This window comes from Lepidochelys kempii, chromosome 8 (assembly GCF_965140265.1).
Source record: "Lepidochelys kempii isolate rLepKem1 chromosome 8, rLepKem1.hap2, whole genome shotgun sequence".
Taxonomy (NCBI): Eukaryota; Metazoa; Chordata; order Testudines; family Cheloniidae; genus Lepidochelys; species Lepidochelys kempii.
Genome location: NC_133263.1, coordinates 15724733 through 15745875, shown reverse-complemented (window position 1 = coordinate 15745875; position 21143 = coordinate 15724733). Strand labels below are relative to the sequence as shown.

Here is a 21143-nt window from a genome sequence, read left to right as displayed (position 1 = left end):
AGTTCAGTTTCTGTAATACTCAAAAACTCATGCTATCTGAATTTAGGGCCATATTTGGTAACAGACAAAACCATCCGATTATATTTTTGCAGCAAATACTTTATGGGCTGTATGCTTCCTCACGCTGTGCACTATGGAGAGGAAAGGAAAGCAAAGCAAAAGACCAGAAAACCTAGTCAAACAGAGCTGGAATTTGCAAAAGGCTGCGGCACATCCTCCCCCTTTTTCCTGAGATCTCAGAGGTTATTTTGGAGGAACATGAAAATTGTTGGGGTTAGGAGCTTGCTTGGCTTGAGGGTAACAACTGCTCGAGATGGGCTCTTGATGCCCTGAGGAAACTTTGTATTTTCAGACGGATAAGTTCACTAACACTAATGCTGCTCAGAGCATCAATAATTTCCACTCCATTAAGTTTATTCCTTCGAAAGGAGTGGGAGTACACAGCACAGCAGGTGACCCAACAGCAGTATGAATCAGTGGTAAGCCATGTCGTTGGAGGCAGAGGGACTGGAGAGTGGGATGGAGGGGCAGTTATGCTGCAGGGATGATCCAAAAACTGCTACATAAGGGGCAGGATTTCCCATGGATCACTGGGCTCCATCTGTTTAGTATCTAATGTCCTGTGCTACTTCTGCCTGGCCACTAAGCCCCGCCCAGAATGGACAATTTGTTGGGATTTCCTTTTTCAGAGTTTTAGAATAATTCCCCCATGTGTCCTGATTGCTTTCACTGATGCGGACCATATGGCCTTTGTGCTATTAAACATCAAGTCTAGTGAGACAACAGTGAAAGCCATTTGAGAGCAAAACCCTTACTGAAGGCTGAGCATCTGCAACTCCCACTGAACTCCATAGGCACTGCAGGTGCAGAGTGTCTCTAAAGAAGTTCTGAGGCCCCTCAGCTCGCACTGAAGTCTGTAAAAAGACCCGGCATTGTGAGTCTGCAGGATCAGGCCTGTATTTTAGAAGGGAGAAGCATTGTGCTAAACAGGATTCCAATACTACCTGGTGTTGAGAGCCTCCTGCAAGGGGGTAGTTGCCCCTGACCTCTATTGACTACCCAGGGGGAATTGAGAGCTCTCGGGATCAGACCCCAGTAGATTTTGTGTGCTCTGAGAGGAAAAGAAAACCTACTTTTTCTTTCAAATTCATTCATACTGAAACACCACTAAGAAACATTGGAAAGTTTCTTGAAGAGCTGTAGCTCACGAAAGCTTATGCTCAAATAAATTGGTTAGTCTCTAAGGTGCCACAAGTTTCAGAGTAACAGCCGTGTTAGTCTGTATTCGCAAAAAGAAAAGGAGGACTTGTGGCACCTTAGAGACTAACCAATTTATTAGAGCATAAGCTTTCGTGAGCTACAGCTCACTTCATCAGATGCATACTGTGGAAACTGCAGAAGACATTATATACACAGAGAATATGAAACAATACCTCCTCCCACCCCACTGTCCTGCTGGTAATAGCTTATCTAAAGTGATCATCAGGTGGGCCATTTCCAGCACAAATCCAGGTTTTCTCACCCTCCACCCCCCCACACAAATTCACTCTCCTGCTGGTGATAGCCCATCCAAAGTGACAACTCTTTACACAATGTGCATGACAATCAAGTTGGGCTATTTCCTGCACAAATCCAGGTTTTCTCACATCCCCCCACCCCCATATACACACAAACTCACTCTCCTGCTGGTAATAGCTCATCCAAACTGACCACTCTTCAAGTTTAAATCCAAATTAAACCAGAACATCTGGGGGGGGGGTAGGAAAAAACAAGAGGAAACAGGCTACCTTGCATAATGACTTAGCCACTCCCAGTCTCTATTTAAGCCTAAATTAATAGTATCCAATTTGCAAATGAATTCCAATTCAGCAGTTTCTCGCTGGAGTCTGGATTTGAAGTTTTTTTGTTTTAAGATAGCGACCTTCATGTCTGTGATTGTGTGACCAGAGAGATTGAAGTGTTCTCCGACTGGTTCTTTTTACTCAGTTTTGTGTTGCAGTATATCGGGGATGGGTGTCTAGGTGGGTTTAAAAATGTTTTAATCTGTCCGTTACAATGAGCCTATTGTAGTAATTTCTAGGGCTTCTGAGCCTGATTCTCTTCTCACTCACAATGGTTGGAATTAAGTGCAATGCCACTGAAGCCAAGGCGAATCATGCTCATTGTCTGCAATGGGTTTTTTCCACTAGGTTTAACTGCATTAAACTGCAGTTTGTTTGTTTTTTATATTGGGATTGACACAGCTGTTGCTTAAAGTCAATAAGATTGCACAGACAGAGAAGGCCAAATATGTCAGGGATTAGAGTTTATATAATGTAGCTGCTGCGTTGGATTGGTTACTCATTGATTGGGATAAACACTCTCATTTCCAAGTGCTGCTACTTCCTACTTCGTAAAACACACTACGTGGAAATGTGCATTTTATTAATTAATGAAATACTAGATTAAAGTTGAAAATAAGTATTTAATTGCTAGAAGGGGAAAAGGTGTGGTTGAAAGATATTCATCAAGTGGGGTTACAGAGTCCATTAAAACATCTACGTTCATGGTTTGCCACCTGCTTCCATCTAACGAAAGCCAAACCTGAGCCTCCCCGTGAGAAGTTTGATTGTTATTGGGCTTGATTGTCTGAAGAGCCCTTGACTTCAGTGGGACCTGAGAATGCTCAGTTCTCAAGCACTGTGCAGGATTGGGCCCTAAAATAGGTCAGTTTCCCTTTGCATACACAATACAAGATGAACAGGCCATAGGCATGGAGTTTTTCTTTTCCCCAGGGGTGTTTCCCCACCCCCACTCCACCCCTACCCCAAGGCCCTGCCCTCACTCCACCTCTTTCCGCCCCAGCTCCATCCCCTCCCTGAGGCCCCCTCTGGATTGCTGCTCTCTGCACTCCCCAAGCCTCTCCCCCAGCCGCCGATGAGCTGTTTGACAGCATCGCTGATGAGCTGTGGCTGGAGGGTGCTAAGCATCAAGTATTTTTTTTCTGGGGTGCTCCAGCCCCGGAGCACCCAAGGAGTCAGTGCCTATGGAACATGCCACTGACTGTTGAGTAAGTCACTTCTCCTATACTTTCAACTTGAATAATAAAACTAAGCTTGCCAAAGACTCTCCTCTGTTTAAAGAACTCCACATGCACATATATGGACAGTTTTGCACGTACAGGCAAAAAACCCCAACCTATACACTCTGGGGATGGGGCAAATAGCTCCTCAACTTTCCCTGTCTCAACCACTAGAAATATTTCTTTCATTCAGATGTGATTGATTTTTATTTCATTAATCAAGAGATTTACAATCTGTTTAGAATAAATTCTCATGTACTAGAACTCAGTGTGTAGTGAAGAGGAATGAAAAGCGCATGTGTATCTGTGCATCCTACTGTGTAGATTTGCTATTCTGGTTCATGCAAGCCTCTGCTTAGATTGGGGCCTGATCCTAGCTGTAGCCGTTGTTTATGTGAGTCAAGAGGAGTACTCATATTAATAACGGCTGCAGGACTGGGTCCAGAATGGAGCTGGTCAGTAGGAAAAAAAATGACTTCACTAAATAAGGCTCAAACTTACAACACTTATTATGTGAGTTTAACTCCCACTGATCACCTAGGAACAAATGTAATAAGGTTCCATTGTTTACGGTACTGGAGTCGGACCGAGCTGAAATGCAGTTAAATGCTAAAGATACAGGATGAATTATTTTTTATAGTGTACACAGTGTGCAGGGTACTTAATTACTAACTGCTAGGGACATCAATTCAGCTGCAGTTGGAAGATGACCCCTAAAAATTCATTTTGCCACCTGCCCACATCATATTAGCTGCATTTGGAGTACCAGTGGGACCTCTGCTCTTTGGAAGGGGGCTAGAAGTCCAAGGGGTGTGAAAATGTAGGGGAGAAGGGAACAAAGAGGGGAATGGAGGTGAGAGAAGTGAAAATGAAATGTTTAAAAAAGGATTAAAAAAGTAGGACAAATAATCTGAAAGAAAACATGGACACAGAGAGATTCTCAGCAAGGGAGAGAGGGAAATACCCAGAGACATCTTGTTCCACTCCAGAAAGCTTGTTCTAGATACACGTTGAATCATTGAAGTTTCTGGTAATTCCCCTGATTTTTGGATGGACTGACACCTCTCCCACAGACCTGACCCACTCTGGATGCTACAGACTGACCTGACATTTCATTTTGGAAAAGTCCGTTCCAAAGTAGGAGTGTCCAAGACTAGAATGGTCATCCCAAAGTGAGCATAGATGCCCCACAATTACTAAACCTATTCACAGGCATGAATCACTCGACCTAGGGGAAATCTGCCTCAGGGGTTCAAACCATGCGTCATATTTATTAAGTGTTGTTTCAGGCTGCTCTGATGCAAAGATTGTGCCTGTGAATTTACAATGTCACTAAACCAGCAGCACTGCATGCTTTGTTTAGTGCAAGGAGAGTTGTTCTCCCTGGATTGTCAGGAGAATTTAGAGACACGATAAAAAAATCTCTAATACTCAGAGAGGCCTTGGTCTAGTCTGGACAAGTGTTGTACAGACTGCCAAGAAAGTTAATTGATTCATTAACAGTAACCAACATAATCTAAGGAAGGTCACCCCAAACAAGAGCAAATTAAAGAGAGGAAGAAAACTTGTCCTTAAAGGAAGGATAAGATTTGTCCTTGTTAACTGGCTGCAGCTTAGGGTCACCATTCTCCCTCTGTACAGAGATATTTGCCAGAAATGTAAAATGTTTTTATGACCGATTAACTGGGCTGCTAATATTTTAACAGCAGTAGAGTACTCCATGAGTAACTGTACTATGCCTTAGGACTGGTGCCAGAGCCTGAATCCTTTACTCACAAGAGAATCACTTGCACAAGTATACTCAGTAGGATTTTTCAGGAAATCTCTCATTGTTACACTCTCACTAGTGGCAGTAGGAGTTCTAATGCGGACAGGGTACATGCTTTTATCGCCGTGTTATCCATACCTGATCTGAGCAGAGTTACTGTCCACAGAAGAAATGCAGAATGGACAACAACCGTGTAAGCTTCTGTACATTGACCTGCTATTATTGATATTACTATTGTACTTAGGAACCTAATCAAGGATCAAGGCCTCATTGTGCTAAGCACTGTATGGCCAATTCAGAAGTAGCATAGTCTAGTGAAGAGAACACTGTCTTGAGACTCAAGAGATGGGGGTTCTACTCCAGCTCTGCCGCTGATCTGCTGTGTGACATTTGGGCAAGTCACTTCCCCTCTGTGGCTCTGTTTCCCCTGCCACCCTCTGTCTTCTCATTTATTCAGATGGTAAACTCTCAGGGATTGGGGGAAGAGGCGGGGGTGGCAGCCTGGGGGAAGGGGTGGAGTGAGGGTGGGGAGGAGTTGTTCCGGGCCCCGCACACCCTTAGGGACTGCCCTGCTCAGGGCAGTGACCGTCTCTCCCTACACAAAGGGGCCACGCTGGGGTCCCTGTGTACTATTGTAATACATACTGTAAATAATAACCAATGGAAATCAAGTTGGCCTTAACTTTCCATTTCAAATTTGTACCTTGAATGGTTAGTGACTTTATTTCTTCCTTAGATTTCTGAATGGTACACTACTAATGCACCTGACTTCATCTGCTGTTTTTCTTACGTTTTTTAATTTAATGCATGTCATTGTAATCCTCCGACAAGGAAACGACAATATATGCTACATGCCTCGAATGTGTACATTGTTCCAGAATTGTGTACTACAGGGTTGCTTGGACATGTCTAAGACCCAGAGACTGCATTCTATGTGGCGGCTTAGCCACTCAGCGGCTTAGGAAAACAATAGCATCGTTTTGATATCAGTTGCATTTTGAATGTGTTTCCTTTTTCCTTTTGCAGAGGGGTTTTAGCTCCACATAATTGTTTAAAACACATTCAGATTGAAGTTTCCGATTTCAGGATTTAGGGGAAAAGAGCCCAAGAGTGTAACAGGTGTCTCATTTACCCTCTCCCCCTTCCCTTCTTCATTTTGCCCAGTCTGGGTCTTTGTTGTATCTCAGGCTTCAATCTGCAGCCTCTCCTAACAGTTTATGCCCAAGACCACGGCTTCAAGCCCAGTCAGACAGGTCTTTTCTCTTCAGGTATTGAAGCTGCCTCTGCGGCCTTGGAGAGGCTCATGTTCCCTGCAAGTGTAAGGTCTGCTCAGGTTTCAAAAGCAGGTCTCAAAAACTTAGGGAGGACAGAGACTAAAACTATTGTTGATGGAGTGTTCTCTGAGAACTGTGGGGTGTGAGTCTCCTTCCTGTACATTGGCTTCGGCTGCTCAGAGAGACCCGATGACCATTCCTGCTGTGGTAAGTGAAGACCCGGGGGGACAGGGGGCCTTCAGAGTCATCCAGACTGCCAAAAAAGAAGAGACCATATAGTCTAGAATGAGAATCCAAGAGAAGGAGAAAGCCACCCTTTTAGACTGGGTTTAAGAAGACCTTGAGTCCTGGGATAGGTACTTCTGAGGCTTCTACTTCCTCTGATACCAAGACCCCAGCGCCAGGTAAAAAGATCATGAAGATCATGCCAGGTTCTGAGAAGCCATCTGGTAAACAACCTTGAGCAGCATCGATACCAATACTGAATCCGTGTCTCCGAAACACAAGGACTCATCTATGAGCAAGGCTAAATTGTCTTCAGACCATGGTGGGAGAGTGCCTGGTCAGACTACCCCTCAGTACTATCTAGGCTTCCTGGTATCATTCAGGTATCATCATCCTTTTCCCACAAAGTCCTTTAGATCCTGAAGAACCTGAGTTACCTTTGCTGAGTGGTACTGAGAGAGATTTCTCCCTAGTATTGACTTACCTTCTGGAGTTGAGTTACCCTCCTGAATCCAGGAGATTGGTTTGTCTCTCTTGACCTGCTGGACACTTATTTTCATATAGGCATGCACCCATCTCACAGATGTTTCCTACATTTTATAGTTGGCAGGGACCACTATCAGCATTGTATCCTACCCTTTGGCCTCTCCACTGCCCTAAGAGTTTGTATTAAAGTCTTCTAGGCCCTCACAGCCCAACTCCCAGTGTAGTTTCAAACAGAACTACACCAACACAAACTAGATATCTTTTGGAGTATTGCAGCAGGGTCTACGCAAGGCAGTCGGAGTGCAGCACATTGTGCACTTCGCAAACGATGCCCCTCTTGCGCACTTTGTCAGCACCATGTGAAAGATTCCTAGTCTGCTAAGTTAACAGATGTAAACAGGTTTCAGAGGAGCAGCCGTGTTAGTCTGTATCCGCAAAAAGAAAAGGAGGACTTGTGGCACCTTAGAGACTCACCAATTTATTTGAGCCTAAGCTTTCGTGAGCTACAGCTCACTTCATCGGATGCATGTAAACAGTATCTAAAATTGGTATGAAGGTAAATGCATTAGATTCTGATTCTAATTTTATGGCCTTGCTGTGTCAGTGCTTCCCCTACTTCCAAAGCAAACTTTCTGTGTCTATTTTTCTTTCTATCGCAGCTTCAAAAGCTCCAGGACTCTGCTCTTTGCCAGATATCCAGTGTTTTATCTTCCTGAACTTCTTAAATGTGGCTCCAGCCTTACCCCACTGAAGTCAATGGGAGTTTTGCCATTAGTAAACCTATTATGCTTGGCATTTTCACATGGTGGCCCCTTATTCAGGGCCAGAATCTAACTTCTGTGTCTGTTTGGATTGTCTCTAAAAAAAGCCAGCGCTCTTCCAAGAGTCAAGTAGATCTTTCAGACTTAAAAATAGTTTGGTTAATTCTATTTCCCATTTGCATTATTCTGCATGAAAACAATTTTATTCCCAAAGAACCCAGCACAAATTTCCACACTATGCTGCTGCTCTGCCATTGCTTTACCAGAAGCTAGTTAATTTGTTTACTGTGCCTTGCAAGTCCAAGTTCCTTTTATAAATTAACTTGTAGCTGCCCCTCTGCTTGGCTGCTCTCCACCTTCTCTCTTGGTTCAAAATGAATGATACCAGGACTGTCTTTGAAACAAGCCAGGAATGTGAGGCTTTTTGTTCAAACAGCAGCATCACCAGTGAAATCTTTCTCCCCCTGCCAGCTGGAAATGTGCATCATAGGGGATTGTAGATTAAAATTCTGGTTAGTTCTTGACTTTTTTTTCAGAAAGGAAGACCATCTATAACTTTGACTGCGTTTGGATATAATTTGAATCTCTTTGGAAAGTGGGTCAGTATTAAGGAGCTTGGCATGGAAGGTTTTGAAGAATCTGGTTTCTTTTTATGTTGGTAACTAATTAAAATCACTGTGATCATCAGGTTTAAGTGCAGTTTTAAAGGGGAAATACTGAACTGGGTCACTGGATGGGTCCTCTCTGACTCTGCCAAGCTTTAGTACCTTCTGTGAATACATCCAAGAGGTTCTGTGCTGAGGTGGGTTAGCTAATGTGAATATTTGTTATGTTTAATAGCTCCAAATGTCTTTAGCCAGTTTGCTTTATCTGCTTAAGTGAACTGCTTGCGGAGATGTTGCTCATTGTACTTGATCCCCATGCATCATAAATAATAATAGTGTTGTGTCAATGTCAGGTGCTCCATATTTGGTCCTATAAACATAGGGTGTTTTTTAAACAATTGGCAGAGTTGCTTTCATGTACAGAACATTTATTATATGTGAACTCTTAGCAGCTGCTGCTGCTTTTTCCATTGCATTTAAGTGTCTGTAAGGGAGTTCTGAGTCTCCCAGTGCTGAAAGTATTTGCCTCTCTTTATGATGTATATCTTGCTGCTGACAGCACAATCTGTGAAGACAGATTGAGTCTCTAGCAGCATTTAATTTTGGTGGTCCCTCTGCTATCAGTTAAGAGAGATTTCACAGGATGTAGAGTTTTAAGTTAGAGGATAAGTGGCATGAAAGCTTAACTGAAGTAATGAGCGGCTTTTATGACGCCCGTCAAACAAGGCATGAACTAGTACTTGCTTCTCAATGAGTCTTTGTGGAGCAACTTACCAGTGTGTCCCCTGGGACAGTATACTGGCCCTTGTTTGTGTTTGTGTATTGCATTAGAAATGATTTACTCCACATGTATTTCAAGCCTGTGAGCAAAGCCAGCCCACTATGCTTTGGGCTGGGTAGCTTAATTTTTTTATTTAAAGTAAAGTTAGTGCAGATGAAAAGTGCTGGATTGGCCGGGGTCCTCTGTTTTACCTCTGAATAGATAAAGCACAGGCAGGGACCGCAGCTGCTGGTGCACCTCAGCCAGATCCTAGAGGGAGCGCTGCTGCATGAGTGAACACGTCAGTCTTCATGGCTCACAGTGTCGATCTGGGAAAACTGGCTGTGCCATTGGTGAATTCTGTGTGAGATTATGAACTCTTTGTGTGTATCTTTGCCAAGCTGCAAACTCCACTTTGACTCTGCAGTGCTTTGCCTTCTCTAGTGTCCCTTTGCCTCCGTGGTGGACTGAAATTCCAAAGGTGGATGGCAAAGGGCTAACAAAAGAGGGCTAACGTTAATTTATGTGCCTGCCATACCTCTGAAATGTAATAGTTCTAGACAAAAGACTGGCTGCCAACCTAGGGTGACCAGATAGCAAATGTGAAAAATTGGGGCGGGGTTGGGGGGGTAATAGGTGCGTATATAAGAAAAAGTCCCAACTGTCGGGACTGTCCCTATAGAATCGGGACATCTGGTCACTCTATGCCAACCAGGAGAACTGGTTCAACAGGGTAGAGATCACCTAACAATGAAGTCACCTGGGAAGATTCTGTGATCACCTGCTCATTCTGCCCAGGGAGTCACCTGACAGAAGAGACTGGAAGTTTATAATGGGCAGAAGCGGCCTTTGCTCTTTCAAGGGAAGCTAGAAAGGGAAAATGTGTGTAAGGTTTATTTTTTGTATGGATCTGAGTATTGCATGTGTGATTAAGTGAAGAGCAACTGTGTTGTATAACTCTGGGCAAAGTGTCTGTGTGTTATGTGCTATAGCCACAACGTGCCTCCTGAGAGAGTTAAACTGTAACCCAGAAGGTTCACATCTTCAGTGAGATTCTTGGAGAAGGTGTGTTTAAGCTACTGGGGTACCCTAGGGATCAGTGCTCTTTCTGGAGGCCTAGGCAGGTGGGTTGAGGGACTCTTTGAAGAGGTAACAAGACAGAATTGGTGCACCAGTAGTGTGCCAGAGAGGCCAAGGGAGATAACAGTGTGCAACTTGCTGAGACCCAGGGAAGTTTGAAATACCAGGGGAAACCAGAAATGGGATTCCCCTCACAGCAATCTGGTGGGTAGCCATATCTGACACACTGCTCACTCGAGTGTGCCTCTGCTGAGCTTAGCAACATGTTGTAAAATTAACGCCTATTTTGATGGTGTTTTTTTGTGATGGATGCGAATATGCAAAAGTTGACTCATTACTGACCTGTGCTGGATTCAAACTAGTGGCCTAGAGGAGATAGTCTTGGTATCCTAGGGTTAGTCCCTGAAGAGTAATCTAGTTCCTTCTAGTTTTATTTGTTTTGAATGTAAAAAACATATCCACTTCTGACACTGAAGTACAGTGTTGCTACGAGTGGTAGAATATGGCATTGTAAGAGGTACCATGAAAAATTATCAGTTGTGCATGTTCCTTTTGGATGACTAGGTGGAAATGTATGTAGGGACAACTTATTCTGTTGTATGCTCCAGCTGTCTCCTGTCAACCCACCTCCTTTCTTCTCTTTTTAATCATATTCTTGTTCTCCCTGTTTATCTCATTCTTGGCTTCTCTCCCTGTCCTATCCTTTTTTTCTTGCTCTGTGCTTTTCTCTGTCTTTGTATCTTCACCCTTTCTCTGTTCCTGGGTTCTACTTCACTATACCTGTTTTTTCCCCTCTCCATCTCCCCCTCCTCTTCACTTCACTTCCCCTCTGTTTTTCTCCTTCTAATCACTTTGTTTTCCTCTGCTCAGTTTGCTTTCGCTCTTTGTTTCCCTTCTCTTCCTCACTCGATCCCCTCCTTTTCTCTAATTCATTTTTCCTCTTGACTTTTGAGACAGACACGTGTTTAAAAAATTCTTTCCTAGATGAACAGATTTTATAAAGACGTACGCAACCCCCTAAATGTTAAAACCAATCCCAGCTAACATTAAATCAAGAGTGAGTATGACCACGCTGTGCAATCGCAGGGGAGCTACACAGAGCGATTGGATTAACAGCTGGTGCTAACAAGCTGTGCCATGCAGCTGCCTCCCCACTGCATTACTAACTCCAGCGTTAGCAGCCCTCAAGCTTCAATCCATTTTCCCCCGGATGGGCCAGCTAGCTAAAGTATTATTTAACTTGAGCTAGAGATTTTTGTGTGTGGACTAGAGTCAGGTTAGGGGCAATAATGGAGTTCTACCTTGAGAGACACTGCAATGGAGATAAGACTATTCTGTATTCTTGACAGTGACCCTAATTTGACTCTTTTCATTAAACACCTGAACCAAAGCCCATTGAAGTCAATGGAAAGAGTACCACTTCAGATGACTTTGGAAAGGGTCCATGAAATACAAACCCACAAAACACTTAAGAACATGCTTAATATGAAGGCTCTTGATAAACTGGAGAACTGGGCTATAGGCAGCAAAATGAAATTCAACAAAGACAAATGTAAGGTGCTACACTTTTACATTTGTGAAAAAACAAATGCACAAATAGAGAGTGGGGGAAAGCTGACTTGGGAGCAGCACTGCTGAGAAGGACCTGGGAGTTGCAGTGGATCACAACCTCAACATGAGTCAGCAATGCGATGCTGTTGCGCAGAAAAGAAAGAAAGAAAGAAAAAAAAAAGCAAATGCAATTTGGTTGCATTAACATGCATGTGTCAAGGTTCCTTCCCCACTCTAAACTTTAGGGTACATAAATGGGGACCTGCATGAAAGATCCCCTAAGCTTATTCTTACCAGCTTAGGTTAAAAACTTCCCCAAGGTACAAACTTTGCCTTGTCCTTGAACCCTATGCTGCCACCACCAAGCGTGTTAAACAAAGAACAGGGAAAGAGCCCACTTGGAGAAGTCTTCCCCCAAAATATTCCCCCCAGCCCTACACCCCCTTTCCTGGGGAAGGCTTGATAAAAATCCTTACCAATTTGTACAGGTGAACACAGACCCAAACCCTTGGATCTTAAGAACAATAAAAAAAATCAATCAGGTTCTTAAAAGAAGAATTTTAATGAAAGGTAAAAGAATCACCTCTGTAAAATCAGGATGGTAAATACCTTACAGGGTAATCCGATTGAAAACATAGAGAATCCCTCTAGGCAAAACCTCAAGTTACAAAAAGACACAAAAACAGGAATAGCCATTCCATCCAACACAGCTTATTTTACCAGCCATTAAATAAAAGGAAATCTAACGCATTTCTAGCTAGATTACTTACTAACTTTACAGAAGTTCTGAGTCTGCATTCCTGATCTGTTCCCGGCAAAAGCAACACACAGACAGACAAACCCTTTGTTTCCCCCCCTTCTGATTTGAAAGTGTCTTGTCTCTGGCCAGGAGGGATTTTATAGCACTGTATATAGAAAGGTGGTTACCCTTCCTTTTATTTTTATGACAGCATGCAAGTCACGGGAGGTGACAGTACCGCTCTATGCTCTGCACTGGTTAGGCCTCGGCTGGAGCACTGTGCCTAATTTGGTCATCAATTTATACAAGGATGTAGATAAACTGGAAAGGATCCAGAGGTGAGCAACAAAGATGAGCAAAGGGATAGAATGCAAACCATATGAGCAAAGGCTGAAAGAATTGGGTATCTTTATTTTGGAAAAGAGATTAACAGGGGATATGATAGCGGTCTTCAGATACTTGAAAGGCTGCCATAAAAAAGATGGAGAAAAGTTGTTCTCTTTTGCCATGGAGGTCAGGACAAGAGGCAATGGGTTCAAACCACAGTTTAGTAGATTTAGATTAAATATCAGGAAAAACCTCCTAACTGTAAGAACAGTAGGACAATGGAAAAGACCTGTCTAGGGAAGTTGTGGAAACTTCTTCCCTGGATGTTTTCAAAAGGAGGCTGGATAGCCATCTGTCTTAGATGGTTTAGACACAGCAAACCCTGCATCTTGGCAGGGGTTAGACTAGATAATCCTGGCAGTCCCTTCTAACCCTATGGTTCTAGGATTCTATGAATATTGAGCAATGAGTAGGCGCAAGGGTGAGAGCAACCATACTGCAAGCCACACTTGAGCTACACAGAGTGATTGGATTAGCAGTGCAGGGTATGTCTACCATTGGAGCTGGAGAGGTAGATTCCAGCTCAGGGAGACATACCTCCGCTAACGCTGATCAAACTAGCATGCTAATATAGAGTGGCATAAGTGGCGGGATGGACTGCTGCCTGAGTACATGCCTAGCATCTTGGATGGGTATGTACAAGCCTGGCGACAGAAATTCCAGGCCTCAGGGCCAGGGCTGTCCTTAAGGGGGGGTGGGGACTGGGGCAGAAGAGATGAACCTGTCACTTCCGGGACATCCCGTCACTTGAGGGACCTACCCCGTGCCGGCCCGCGGGGCCCAGCCCTGGAGTGTTTGCGCGTGCCTAGGAGCCCTGTGGCCCGCCCAGGCGATCTAAAAGGGCCCAAGGCTCCTGGCCACCGCTGCCACGGGCCCCCAGGCCCTTTTAAGTCATCCAGGCTCCTGGGCATTTGCCCCCTTTGCCCTTCCCCCATCAGCAGGCCTGGATATGTACTTGGCATGGCTAGCCCACACCACTGCAGCTACACCCTTGTAGGGTGCTAGCTCGACCAGAGCTAGTGTGGGTATGTCTCCTTGAGCTGGAATTTACACCTCCTCTGCCAAGGGCATACATACCCACAGAGCGATTGGATTAGCAGTTGATGAGTGGTGCTAACTTGAGCTCTAGCCTGTTGTTGCATTCTCACTGCATTACTAGGCTCCTTCTAGTAACTGTTCCAATGAAGACTAGCCCTGAGAAAGAGAAATAATGGACATGATCTGTGCAAAAGTATTGGACTCTTCATTTTTCAAACGGTCTGATGACTGCTGAGTTTTGGTGAATTACTCTTTAGCACTACTGATGTCAGCTGTTTTTGGTACCATTAAATATCAATACACCTAGAAATATGACAGGAGCCTTTTGAAATCTGCATTAGTTTCCTTTTGTTTATATAGCCCTCTCTTTTGGTTTGGCTAATGTAACTAAATATTAACACAGCAGAATAAGGTTTGAGACATGCAAACCAGATGTACAGTAAATCTTTATGTAAAGCCCAGGTACTGACAAAAGACATTCATTTGATTGGGGCTGGTGCGCTAGCCAGGCTTGGATTTACTTATTTAGAAAGAAGAGTGACAGTTATACTGATAAAGGTGATTGAATAGAATTGTTTTATAGGAAGGAATAATAATTAGTTAATCTGAAAACCAGTTCCTAACAGATAGTATCTTAGACTAACAAGCATAGCAGGACAAAAAGAAAAGGATTTAGGAGGTATTATAGTTTGGTACATTGAGAATGGGCCTGGTTCTTTTCTCAGGTATGCTGGTGTAAATCAGGAATAATGCCACCAGAGTGTCACTGGTGTAAAATTTGTGTAACGTCAGAATCAGACTCATTTCAGTTCTGAACAAACAGCAGATATAGATAAGTGATACCTTAAATATAGTAACGGATTCAGTTTTATAAAGCTACAATTTGCAGGAAGTCATACAAGCTTCCAGGTTCCAAACACGCATCTTAAAAGGTTAACAGGGCAAGTACACCTGCAGCCACACCAATTTGCACTGTAATCTCACCAGTCCTCACAAACTCCACATCAGACCAGGTCAGTACCTGGTTAAGGATATGTCTAAACTGTGCTAAAAAACCCACGGAATGGAATCTTAGAGCCTGGATCAGCTGACTCAGGCTTGCAGGGCTCAGACTGCAGAGCTATTAAATTGCAGTGTCTATGTTCGGGCTTGGGCTAGATCCTGGGCTCTGAGACCGTCGCACCTCCCAGGGTCTCAGAGCTCAGGCTCCAATTTTGTAAGCCCACAGCCTGAGCTTCATGAGCCTAAGTCAACTGACCTAGGCCAATCATGCCGCAGGCCTTTGTAGTGCAGTGTAGACATACCCTAAAAGATCTTCAAGGTACTAGCAGGAAAACATATTAGTGATTTAGAAAGAGGTGCTTTTCCCTTTGAGTCAGTAATGAATTTATGTCCAAGCCTGGTGTTGGGGGAGCTGTCCAGTTGCAGGTGCAGTGTTTAATGGTAAAATGGTCTGCATCTCTGCTTTATCCAAAAGTCCCCAGGGCACTTTTTGTGATAGCTGGGATGATAATCCTAGCATCCTGCCAAAATTCTAACTCAAGTAATTACATTCTACTGCCCTAAATTTTCTGTTTTCAAATTAATAAGATATTCTTCACTTTCTGTCCTAAAGAGTTGACTTGTGCTGTTATAACAACTGCTGTATTCAGTGTTGCATGAAATGACCCCCCTGTACATTTCCTTTTCTTTTACGCACCAGTTCATGGAAAGTATTGGATAAAGTTGCCAAGCATTAGCATGAACCTGGAGCCATTAATGGATCAGCAAAAAGAACGAGGAGTACTTGTGGCACCTTAAAGACTATCCAATTTATTTGGGCATAAGCTTTTGACACGAAAGTGGGTTTTAGCCCACAAAAGCTTATGCCCAAATAAATCTGATAGTCTTTAAAGGTGCCACAAGTACTCCTCGTTCTTTTTGCTGAGACAGACTAACACGGCTACCACTCTGAAACCTGTCACCATTAATGGATCAGACTCCAAAAAATGGATTGAAATCTAGTATTCATCTCTTTGGGAGTAATTTATTTTATTTTTAAAAATGCCATTCCTGCGCAGTGGAATTCAAGAGGAGCTGGAGCACAAAAGTTATGTTTAGAAGCAAGCATCGCACGTGTTTTCTTTCTATGTAACCCATTTAAATACACACATTTCACATTCCAGTCACACTTTACAGACATTAACATTTACTTTTAAAAGTTAAGCTACTAGAATTAGAACTCAGGAGATCTTGGCTGCCACACCTGTGCTTAAATCACTGGACTCCCTCTTTCACAGTGACTAATGAAGGCCTTTCCCCGCCCCAGTACTACATGAAACTTACACCAGATATTGCTGATACAATGGGAGAAAGAATGGAATCCCAGGATTTTCCCACTTCTTAGAGGTCACATGTTATCTGTGCTCCTTATAAAAACAATTTGGTTGAAATATGCTGAATGTAAATTTTACACTCAGACCCCATTGATTATATTTAGGGCCAGAGTCTCAGCAGATGTCAATAGAGCTACGCTGATTTACTTCAGGTTCAATGGGGTTACAAATGGTTTACACCAGTTGAGGATCTAGTACATAGTCTAACGCCAGGGCTGTAACCAGGGTGGGGTGAGTGGGGTAGCTTCCCAGGCTGAAAGTCATGGGGGTGGGAAAATGGGGCAGGGAAATGAAGGGGAAAAAACAGTAGGGAGTGCACAGATGCTTGCTTGCCCGGGGTACTAAAATGCCTAGTTACGGCTCTGTCTAAATCTGTAATCATCCTTCTCAATGGCTGTTTTTCAAAATGTTTTTGTTTTTCTCTCCAGGATCATCTACCTACACATGAAATGTGCTAAATACAGTAAAACGTGCTGAGTCACAAGCAGGGAGACTTAATCTGAATTCTTTTCCTGGAGGAGCTGGCTGATAGTAGATATGGCTTCCTATGGGAATGAGATCGAAAGATGGAACCTCAAGCAAGCTGGCCAAATTGCAGAACTGTTGGAGCCAGTGGTCTCACCTGATTATGGAAACAGGCTCTCGCCACTTAAGTCCATCAGCAGCTTAGACCACCTCTTAGATTCTGCTTACAGCTCTTTCTCTGGTGGCTCAAACGTTCCAGAATATCATTCTCCACCATATTATAATGAAAACTATTGTCTGCCCTTAGAGCGATTGCCATATATGGACTCGGAATATGTAAGAGGAATTTATAATCCTAATGCAATAAACTCTGATCCTAAACCCACACATCAGCACAAGTCACTGGAGCTGGGTAGTCATCACAGCTCCGACGATACTGGGCTCAATGGACAATACAGAAGCACTCCTACCCATGGGACTTTATGTCAGCCACCATCACCTCTGGCTTTACCCCCTCGTCCACCATCACCACCAGCACGACTTCATAGCTATAAAGCTACCAGAAATTTTGAAATTACAAGAGGGAAATCTAATTCTGGAAATCATTTTGACTATAGTGTGCAACTAGCTACTTGTGCTCAGGATATTAGCAATGTCCTTCTCCCCTCTGATTCAGGGACAAACTGGGTATTCAGGTCAAAGAATGAGGGGCTAATGACTGAGGAAAGCAAAGAGAGGGATCCATCCCAAGATGGCACAAAGCAAAACAAGCCTCATATTTTCATCAGACCCTCGTCTATTATTTTTCAAGAATATTTAAAGTCTGACTCTTTGGCTAAGACCCCAAATCTTTTCTGTACTCAGAATTCAGTCCAAGCTTATAAAATTCCTGAGGAGATGAACTCTAAGTCCTCTCATCCACTGCATACCAACCTCAGTGCTGTTAATGATACACAAGAGAACAAACAGTATCTTTTTGCCTGTGGAGTACACGAACCACTCTTTAGAGAAGCAGATTTGCAAAGCAGAGTCTCAGAATCCAGCCAACAAGAGGGACAGTTTCCCTGCATTCAGTGCCCATTCTGGACTGAAGAGTATTCAAGCTTGGATCAGGATGTATTGGAGAGTAGGGCAGGCTTAAAATACATGGACAGTCCTCTTCCAAGTGAAGATGTGTCTGAGAAACTGAACAGCTCCGAGGACAAGAATCAGTGCTCTGGCTCCAAAGAAGAAAACAGGAATGATGTTTGGGAACTACTTCTCAATCAACATATCAAAATGCAGAAATCACCACTGTCCTACAGCTTGGAAGGTGTAGAAACAGAGCCTATTCACCATGGGGAATTGGATTTTGGAAATAAGCAATTTTCTGATAGTGCTGACCAAACATCTTATTACAGACCAAACAATGACTCCCCATCTCAATTTCCAAATGGACTCCAGAGTGAAACACAATCTAACAATAGCAGTCCTGACCTTAACATGAACCCAAAGGAAGAGGACACCCTAAATCCTGTTCATCAAAGAAAACACCAACTTGAATTTCAAAAGAAGCTTGAAAGACAGCCTCAGGATGATTCTGCCAGTGAAAAAATAAACAGGCAGACAACTCCTCTCCTTTATTACCTTTCTGGTGGGAAAAACACCAACATTCTGAGTCACAAAAATGACACTCAGCAACATGAGGACTCAGGAAGTTTGCCTAAGACCTCTCCAAGGAGCAATCACCCTGTTTCTGCACAACCTATAGAGATAGAAAGAGAAATTAGCCAGCTTCAAAAGAACAAACGCCACCTTCAGTGTACAGGGGATGATACCATTAATGAGACTGATGATGTAATTCTGGGGAGCTCTGTTTCATCGGTGGATGAGAGTTTCAAGAATGATTACAGGGAAAAACTTAAAGTTGCTCAAAGAAAGGTCCTGAGAGAAACATCTTTCAAAAGAAAGGATTTACAGATGAGCTTGCCCATAAGGCTGAAGCAGAAACCCTCCAAAAGACCGTCAATTGAACATCTCAGATCTTTGTCCTTATCCAGTGCAAATGAGGATGCCAAGTTGATTCCTCTTCCCAAGTCTCTGGAAAACAGCAGCAAAGAAGAAGAAACAAAGAGGCCACAAGCTGCTCGAATAGGAGGAAGAAAAAGGATAACAGAAGAACAAAAGAAATTGTGCTATTCCGAACCTGAGAAGCTCAATAAACTGGACGATCAGCAAGATCAGGGTGATCTTGAAAGATCGGAAAGCACCGGGGTCAGGTCGGATGAAATTAATGAACAAGATGCAGTGGCAGCCAGAAGAAAGATTCTGGAAAACCGAGGGAGTGCGCTTGCCAACTCCAATCTCTCCAAGACCGAGTTGAAGCAAATCCAGCATACTGCACTTATTGAATACATGGAACGAAAGATTGCACAAAGGCCCGCTAGTGCTCTGCACAAACCGCCCCTGCAGAAGAGGCCTTCAAATGCTAAGAGGCTTGCTGAGGGCAAGACTTCCAAACCAGATATTACCAGAAAGACCCAAAATAATGAGGTAATCTGCCAATTTCTCTCTCCAGAAAGAATTCCAGAACCCTCCCCTGCTTTAATTGCCACAGGGATCTGGACCAACAGACACAGTGCTAGTTCTTCGGCTACTGAGACAGCACATTCAAAACCCAAGTCTGCTGTCAGGGAAACAGACGGAAACTGCACCAGCAAATGTGCTTCATCTGAAAATCTCATTCCATCAGGGGCTTCTGCATCCAGCAAAGGTCGAGAACGATCAAAATCGTCATCTTCTCCTGCACAGGTATGAAAGATATTACAAGGTAATTTCCAGTTTTTGGCCAGACTGTGAACCCTTTGCTTATACTGGTGAGTAGTTGCTCACATGAGTCCCCATTGCTCACCAATGGAAGTAAGAAACTAATAATCTGACCCTTAGTGAGCTATAGCCTGTTCTTGAAACCTGGAAGAAAAAAAGGAGGATTTTGTGTTTGTTATTCTATAGGAAACCTCACAGTTGTTTGCAAATCGTATGTTTTGAGTTTGGTTGGAGGAACAGATTAGAAGAGAGAATATAAAATTAATTGTTTGGAGTTCTAAAAGCCATCCTACCAAAAATGTTTTAAAATATTATGTTTAATTAAATGACAATAATGGTTGTTAATTATTGGCATGCATAGTGCTTTGCAGACAAACTGTAGATTTTTCTTTTTTTTAATGGAAAACAAGTTGCTAATAAGTTTGCTTGGAGGTTGAAAACTTAAGTGCATTGCCATAGATAAAAGCTCTTACATGCTAAGTATTACATGCTCTTTCAGGACTGGTAGAACAAACAGGGCTGGTAGAAATTCATCTGAAAAGTCCACAAGGAAAGATTTCTGGATTTTGAACCTGATTTGACCATTAGGAGAGGAATTTGGGTAGGCTGCCAAGGAGGTAGAGGGGTAGCTTGCAAGCCTGCTGTATCCTAAGTATCTATGAGGAAACTAGAAGAAACGTTTTTCTCCCAGATAAGTCTTTTGAGGGAACACCTTTTAAGTGGTTTTTGCCCTGAAAAGCAAAGCCATATAGAAATCTGTGGGTTCCAGTTGACAGAATTAGTGCAAATATTTTATTTATGTATGTATGTATTTATGTTTGTCTGTCTCTTTTGGCTCTTATGAAGTCTTCCTGCCTATACCTGAGTTTCACTTTTGACTTTTTTAATTGAACCCAGATTTTCAAACTAAAACTCAGCAGAAACCACTGAGCTTTGTCTAGTTATACATTGCAACTTTGCATCCTTCCCAGTTTTCTCAAACCTCACACCCAGCCACTTAAAAAAACTGAAGATAGCTAGACAGATACTTTTGGATAGTTATCCTGATGAAATTAGATTTCCTGTTTTTCTCAGGTAGAAGTAATTCATGGACACTGCAGACTCGCACAGGATGAATATGTGTTCATCACTGTTTATTTAGAAATCTGTTTTATAGGACTGAGATTTCTGTTTCCTAGGTTGGTGGCTTTCCATTTGGTAGAAGAGAGAGAACCTTCCATGGATTCATCTCTTCTCATAATACGACTTCCCACACACTGTTTAGATCTCAAAATTACTCATTCTGGGATAGCAAGAAGATCTCTGGGCTACTTCGGGTACCACAATTAGGAAAATAAAACAATGGTTCTCATCCGATACCTCAGATACTGTCGTGAAGAGCATGTGATATAGATATTTACATATATAGAACAACATTGCTTAGCTACCAACAGCTAGCTCACCACACACCATAAAAGACTACAATGCTGAGTCTTTATGGATGGTTCCTTTTGCCCTTGCTCTTGACACAACAGCCTTGAGTTTAAATAATATGATGATGTGGCTTCTGGCAGACTCTAACACTTTAGAAGCCTGTTGGAACAGGTAAAATTGGCCATTTGCTTTATTTCCTACATGCTCAGCGAACATTGTCCCAGTGTCAGGGCAGAAATATGCACTTTTCAGTGCCAGAATTTGGAGGACAGTATATATGTCAATATTTCTGGAAAAGACAGATAAGGAAAGTAAACAGAGGCAAAGGGGAAAGAGAAGAGAGAGCCTTT

General features: G+C 43.0%; 1 protein-coding gene and 1 long non-coding RNA gene across 7 annotated transcripts in view; one reads left to right on the top strand and one right to left on the bottom strand.

Annotated features, from left to right (window-relative positions):
• LOC140915648 (uncharacterized) overlaps positions 1-21143 on the bottom strand; it is an 80633-nt gene that overhangs the window by 37740 nt on the left and 21750 nt on the right. The window lies entirely within an intron of this gene.
• The window catches only part of SHROOM1 (shroom family member 1), a 75001-nt gene that overhangs the window by 39613 nt on the left and 14245 nt on the right, over positions 1-21143 (top strand). For 4 of the 5 annotated variants that reach the window (XM_073355666.1, XM_073355662.1, XM_073355664.1 and 1 more), the window contains one exon: positions 16539-19365. In XM_073355666.1, the coding sequence (XP_073211767.1) occupies positions 16648-19365 (2718 nt within the window). In that variant the 5' untranslated portion in view covers positions 16539-16647. Of the gene's footprint in view, positions 1-12521; positions 12649-16538; positions 19366-21143 lie in introns of those variants that run through there. The other variant, XM_073355665.1, reaches the window with a different exon arrangement.